We start from the raw sequence: 7,623 nt of genomic DNA on the forward strand, positions 1-7,623 counted from the left end.
GAGCATCCTTACTGATATTCCACTATCCATAATGTGCTCCTTCATTTGTTATCTGCCTGTGCCCTCTCCCCAGGATCACTCACCTCCTACCGTATTGACCCACACCCGTCACTTCATTCAGGTCTGTGTTCTTATGACTCCTCCCCAGAGGGACCTTCTTCAGGTCTCACCTAAAAGAGCAGCCTGCAGCTCTCTCTGTTGGGTTCTTGCTTTCTTGTATCATCACGTCTCTTAGCAACACCTGCCATATTTGTATTTCTTTACTAATAATGGACTGCCTAACCATGAGGGTAGCAACTTGTGTTACCAGTGCCTTAAACTGCATCACTTTAGAAACATTTGAATATTTGTTGAATGAGTAAATGAATTTTACTATTCCTAATGCACATTCATATTTCAATCATATCCTGGCAGGATCAGTCATGATTTGATTGGTGACCAGAGTATAGAAACCAAAGGAGAAAAGTGCTGTTTTTTTTCTTTTCAACTTAATAATTTTGAAATATTTTTTTCTGTATTTCACAGTTGATACTAATTGACTTCTTGTTAATTTTAAGACAATTGAAACATGAAAGCACCCTTTTCCTCACAAAGGCACAGACCTAGCTGAATGTTTTTAAATTAATACACATTTAGCACTTACTGGCTGGAAATAGAAGTGTAGATTATATAATATGCTGTTAGCTGTTCTAACAATGACTTAAAACTTTTTCTGAGATTTTTAAACTATAAACAAAGTGCGATTTCTATTTTGAATGTTGAGAGATTCTCCTTTTATATGGACCTATTTATCTATCTACTCTCAGTAGTAAGAACTTCCCAGGTGGCTCAGTGGTAAAGAATCTGCCTGCTAAGCAGGAGACACAGGTTCAATCCCTAGGTCAGGATCAAATTAAATATTAAATATGTAGTAAATTTAGTATATTTACTCATTCAACAAATACTTGCATGTTTCTAAAGTGATGCAGTTTAAGGCATTGGTAACACAAATTGCTATGCTCATGGTTAGGCAGTCCATTATTAGTAAAGAAATACAAAATATGGCAGCTGTTGCTAAGAGATGTGATAATACAAGAAAGAAGAACACAAGAAGGAAGGAAATGGCAACCAGCTCCAGTATTCTTGCCTGGAAAATCTCATGGACAGGAGAGCCTGGCGGGCTCCAGCCCATGGGGTTGCAAAAGAGTCGGACACAACTTACTGACTAAATAGCAGACAACACTTCAGTAGTAATGTGGAAGTATGGTAGGCCAGTGCTGGCCCAGAGGAGTGTTGAGCTACATAGCAAAAATGTTTGGAATTCTTCTATCTGGTTTCAGAAAGGTCACGCCACTCCAAGTCTGAGCCTTATCGAAAGTAATGATTTTGAGGAATCATGCCCTCATGAGTTTTCTGTATTTCATCAGTTTTATGCCAGAGACAGATGACTGTTACGTAGACTTTCTAGGAACATTAATCATATTGGTAATAATGATATTTTACAGGTACTGAGAATAGATGAGAGTAGATTTTAAAGCATGAAATTCCAGTTTAATTAAACACACTATCCATCCTGCTGCTCTTTTTTAAAAAATGTAATAAACTGTATCATTTTTTACTTTTTCAAAGTTTATTCTTGCCTCGTACACATTATTCACATTTTTGTTGTTGCATTTTTGGAATTTATGGTATTTTGAAGATGAGTTAAATAAGAATCATTTTAACCCAGAATTTATGTTATATATTAGGGGTGGGCAAACTTTTTTTATATAGGGCCAGACAATAAATACTTCTAGCTTTGTGGGCCACATGGTTTCTGTTGCATCCACTCTACTCTGCCATGGTGGTATGGACAGTACATAAATGAATGAGCCTGTGTTCCAGCACAAGTTTTTTCAAAAATAAATAGCAGACCAGATTTGGTAGTTTGCCAACCCATTTCACATACTACTGTATCTCAGAGTTTTCAGGGAGAAGATTGTCTCTTTCTTGAGAGTGGGAGCCATCATATAGTAGAGATGGATCTATAAGGCAGATGCATCCCATAAATTCTCGTTAAATTGATTGAAATAAAAGAGAAATTATGTAGCAGTTGCAATGTTACATATAATAGATGGTTATGACTTTGACTGGAAGATATTATCTCTTGTGTAATCTAGTGTCTCATATAAATATTTTACTAAGTATGACTCATCACATTTCCCTGTTAGCCCTGACTCAGAACTAAGATTTAACTAAGAAGTAAGAGCTAAGTTTTGTGTCCTATTGTGATAGACATCATTAGCTTAGGTTTTCTAGTCTGATTATGTTCCGTGCCTTCAGAGACTTTATTCTTTTTTGAAAATGAGTGAGGTATAAATATATAAATGTCATCTGTTATATCTAATAGGGTATGAGTCGGTGTGGCTTCTTGACAAAGATTAGTTTTGAACCCATTTTAAAAGATGAAAGTTATAAACTAGATGAGAAGAAAATAATAAAAATAGTGATATAAGTAAGGACATCAAGGTAGGATTTTCTCGAGCATTGGGCTGAGTTAGATGATACTGTGGAGTGACAACAACAGAAGTACACCTTGAACCACAAGTACACCAGTTTAATCAGTACAGATGAATTCAGATTCCCCAGCTTCCCAAGAGTATAAATAAATAACAAAGGTTTTCAGCTGGTATTTGGGGTCACTATTCTTGGGAAGCTATTTACAAGTTTTATATAGTAAAACAGTTTACCTAAACTAGTACTACTTGCTGTAATAGTGATAATTATATGTGTTTGTAAACTGAGAATCACTACTTTGTATGTTCATATAAATTAGTATATTACACTAATTTCATCAAATACTATTATAGTAATTTGCTAATTATTACTAGAGTAATGCTTACTGTACTGTGAAATAGTGTTAAACAGAAAAAGTCAGTATTTTAAAGTATACCATCTAGAATAAGCAATGCTTCAAATTTTTTGACTTTTTTGTTTAAGTGTAATTCTCATACATATGTATATTTGTATATCATTATATTTCCTGTAAATAACATTTTCCTAATTTTCATTTTTTTTCTTCTTTCAGTTGTTTTACAGGTTTGCAGCCTGGTTCTTTACCCAATCAAGTTCATTGAAACTGTGAGCTTGAAAATTTACCATGAGTTCAACTGGGGTTATGGCCTGGCCTGGGGTGCAACTATATTTTCATTTGGGGGTGCCATCCTTTATTGCCTGAACCCTAAGAACTACGAAGACTATTACTAGAACCAGTAGTCTCAAATTTAAAAAAAAATCAACCATCCAACAAAAGGATTACGTCTGCATTTTTTCTAATTCATCATTTTCTAAAACACTTGTGGAGCATCAAACAATTTGCTCAGTTGATTTAATATCTTTTGCCTTTTGGCTGTCAACATCATAACCAGCTTTTACATCCATTTTAGGGACCTGCACAAATTAAGAGAGCTGATTAGACATAGGCAAATGCTGCAAACTTCCAATATATTCATGTCACTTTTCTTGACAAGCAAAGGGTCTATATGACAGAAACCATTGTGAGAAACTAGTTGGAATGAGAAATGCCTGAATCTCCTCTTGCCTGCAGGGGAACAGCTGGCATAAGCAACATTTAGAAGTTCCTTTGTGCTGACAAGGATTCCACTGTTAGAGTCCTTATTGCCTGCTTATCCCATCCAATGACTACATTGGTTATTTGCTTGAGTGAACTCTTGAAAAGTAAACTTCCCTTCAGCATCTAATGGGGGTTCTGAATGTAACTGGGTTAATGATACATATTCCACCTACGTTTTAATGGGAGGTTATGCTTTGGCAATCAGCATCTCGCTGGGAAGGTAGTCAAGATTTGGAGACGTGCATTTCATTATGTGGTTAGAAATTGTGCCTCAGCCATATCTAGAATGAGGAAAAATTGAGAATCTCTATTTTCCCTGGGGCAACTAGAAAGAAATATGCATGATTGCTTTTGTCCTAAGTACCCTTTAAATCACTTACCAAACATTACAGCAAACAATTGTGCATATGTAACAAGCTTAAGTATTTTTATAGAAGGTGAGCCATTAGTATAAATGGTAATAAGTTGTTCCCTAACCCTACACCTGCATTTGCCTATTGCACATAAAATTAATATTTGCTCTAGTGAAGTGATTTGAACACTAACCTTGTACACGTTGTTAAGAGGCTTAGATCGGTATTCACACTTATTTACTGTACAAAAGTGCATATACCTTAAAGCTTTTGCTCTATGTTCTTATTGGAAAGTGTTAAATAGAATTGTATAAGAAGAAAAATCGAAATGGTGTTAATCTGAAAATTAATGATTCTTTTGTAAGCACTGTAGTTCAAAAGAGTGTAGCAATTAGGATGGTCATTTTGTTTAAAAGTCATTAAAATAGAAGGCTTCTTTTTTTCCAAGTATTTTAAATGTCTTCATTAAAAAAGGAATAGTGATAGATTTATATAATTGTCAGTAGAGGAGTAGAATTCATCTGGTTTTCATCTGGTTATCACCTGGTCCTCTGAAGTTAACTAATGGGCTAACTGATTTGTGCACACAATTACGATGGATTTATGGTAAGGGAATCATTTATTGATTGTTCAAATGGAATAATAATAAGGAATAAGTTTGCAGCAAATCTTACACTGCAAACTTGTGTTAATCCTATTTAATATACAAATTTGGATAGTTTAATTATAAACATATTTTTATAGCAAATATACAGTTCTAATATAAAAGTTATAAATAATTATTTTTGTTAACAAGGACACTATTTGGCCCTCTTGCAGAAAGAAGCATTGGAGAAACCATTTAAAAAATGCCTATGTTCTGTTGTATTGCAAAATCCATTAAGAACAGGACTACATCAATAATGTTTAATAATTTGCTTTACCTCCCAAAGCAGAGTTCTGCTTTCAGCTTGTCTTAAGAACTGTTGCCAAAAACAACAGGAAAAAACCCACTATTTTATTATTCAAATGCTTAAAATAAAACCTCTTATCTTGTGACTTTTCTATGGAATCATGAAGTAAATTTGAAGAACCAGGCTTATTTTAGCAATGACAGACAAAACTAATTAAATGCATTCTAGAGAGAAACCTTTATAAAAGTATATAATCCTGTATAGACTCGTAAGAAACTATGAGTGGACATTTTCCAGAAAGATATGACTATTATAGAATCTTTTGAAGCAATTTTCTTGAGAAATAGTAAAATCTGGGCCAGACTGTCTTGTAGTTAATTGCATATTATCAGAGCAGCATGGGAAATACGATATTTGTTGGATAGGGATTTCGGCTACTAAACACTCTCTGTTGTGAGAGAATCTTTTTATTCCTGAATAATGGAAGAACAGTACTTTGATGCTGACATCAATGGGGCACTTTTCTTAGTCCTAGTAGAGGATGCAGTGTGCTGTTAGACCAATATCACGTCTCAAGTCTTGATCAAGTTTTCATTCTCTGTCAATTTGAAAAACCTGGAAGTGACAGAATATGGTATAGGCTAAGGCACACATATTTGCAGTTTAATGAAAAGTAGATTTCTTATATTACTTTTTACCCCTTTCCAGTGAAGAGCCCTTTGCTATATTTCTACCATCACTAATAGTTGAAAGTGTTTCATTACTAACAAGTTCAGTACAACATGAAAGTTATCATGGCTCATTCAAACTACTGTTTTGTCTATCAGAATAAACACAAGTGAATTTTTCACCTACAATAATATTATGTCTTTGCAGCTTTAGGTTTGTTTATTGTTTTCTTACTAGCCAAACTATTAACTCTGATCCCATTGTTTGTCAGGGAGAGAGAGATACACATACCTACATACAGCATAAAGTACTCAGCAGGGCTAGTTATTTGGATTTCTTGCACAGCAATTTAGCTTTTGTAAGTTCAACATGTAAATTTTAAAGACATAAATATAGAGAGACCTATGTGTTTGAAATATAAATGATATATATGGATTAGCATGTAACTGTATATTATTAAACATGCAATGAGCTGACTGGTAAGTGACGTCTAATTGTATGGCTAGCAATGTAATTTATTCAGACTGTATTTTTGTACAGAGCAGCACACACTAACCTATGCCTCTGTGTCCTCTTTAATGCCTAAAACTGTGCCTAGAAATTTCATCTGTCTTAAAAATAAAATATACTCCATGCTGTTTATGCTATTAGTTTCTCTACTGCTGTTCTATATTTATTATTTTAAAATATATGACATGTTTACTACTTAAATATGAATTCATGGTATTCTGGTTATTTTTTTAACAATCCTTTGGGGAGATCCTGTTTATCACTCCAGTGGTTTTTGAGTTTGCAGTTTCACAATCAGTTCTTCATTTCATGATTTTTGTAGCTGACATGAAATTATCTATGTGGAAAAAATAAAAATAAAAGTGGCTTCCCTGATGTGGTTTGACTTTGTGTCTTTTCTGCTGTGTGGACTCTTTTTAACAGGTTTCTAAATTACATGTCTTCACTTCATTTTCTCTTTTGTAAAATATATCTTATTTAGAAAACATAGCTTGATATATGACATGTTCATTTTGTGTAAAACTTTTTTAAACTTTTTTTTGTTTCAGTTATCTCCCCAAATCCTTTCTGTCCTCTGCAGCTGAGTTAAATGTGAGCAATAAAATAAAGGATATTAAATGTCTTTTTTAAAACTTTCATTTTAAAAGGCACAGAGAGGAGATAGAGTGTAGGTTATCCTTTTTCCTACTCTCTTATCGCACAATTAGGAGTAGTGAAGGACTTGATCCTCTATTTTGGTTTTTGTTCAGTTTTCAATAGTTGCAGTGTACATGAAAGCAGACTTTCCTGCATTATTTCTGTTTTTTAATTAGACACTTAAAATTTTCTATGCATGTATGTGTATGTGAAGAAGTTCATAAATTTTAAGTCCAAATTTCCTATCACCCTTTGTGCTAAATAAATGTGAGTATACTTGGAAGGGAATTTATATTAGAGCAAAAAATTTACTTGTATGATTGTCAGAAAATTTTCTGGAAGATAGAAATAGAAGCATATATAATTGAGCAAACTTTCTGTGTTGATAAAATCAGTTTAAATAAAAATACATATTTTTGTCATGAAGACATCCTTTTATGTCTCATATGAACCCTCAAATCTTGACAGGTTCACAGTATACTTTTCTGCTGAAAAATTATAAATCATTAGTAAATCTATGAGATATTTACTATCAGATACTCAAAAGTATGCATGTTTAAGTTATATTGGGTTGGCCAAAAAGTTTGTTCAAGTTTTTCTGTAAGATGTTAACAAAAAACCTGAATGAACTATTTGGCCAATCCAAATAAATTCTAACACTTTCACAAATTTTCTACCATTGTAGAAATTTTCCATTTCAATGACCTTATTCTACTTTGATGGAGTAGCATCATTCATTTGATGTATTATATTTTCAGTATAAAGAACTTTCATTTTCATACAGAATTCTCATGTCCAAAACACCTTTACAAACATCTCTAGCCTGGTAATTATCCATGACCCAGTTTCTATGAATTTGGAAGATATGGAGACATAACTTCACTAGGATTTGACAAGGGAAAATTCACTGCCTTCAGAGATTTCACTGTGAACATGAAATAGGAAAACAGTTTTAATTTGCTTTGCCATA

At 33.4% G+C, this 7,623-nt stretch overlaps 1 protein-coding gene across 1 annotated transcript in view; it reads left to right on the top strand.

The window, feature by feature from the left end:
* TMEM47 (transmembrane protein 47) overlaps nt 1-6,392 on the top strand; it is a 29,343-nt gene extending 22,951 nt beyond the window's left edge. The window contains exon 3 of the mRNA XM_043895460.1: nt 3,047-6,392. Coding sequence (XP_043751395.1) covers nt 3,047-3,225 — 179 coding nt within the window. The 3' untranslated portion in view covers nt 3,226-6,392. The remainder of the gene's footprint in view (nt 1-3,046) is intronic.
* Nucleotides 6,393-7,623: the final 1,231 nt, after the last annotated feature.

The sequence above is a fragment of the Cervus elaphus genome, chromosome X (assembly GCF_910594005.1).
Source record: "Cervus elaphus chromosome X, mCerEla1.1, whole genome shotgun sequence".
Taxonomy (NCBI): Eukaryota; Metazoa; Chordata; class Mammalia; order Artiodactyla; family Cervidae; genus Cervus; species Cervus elaphus.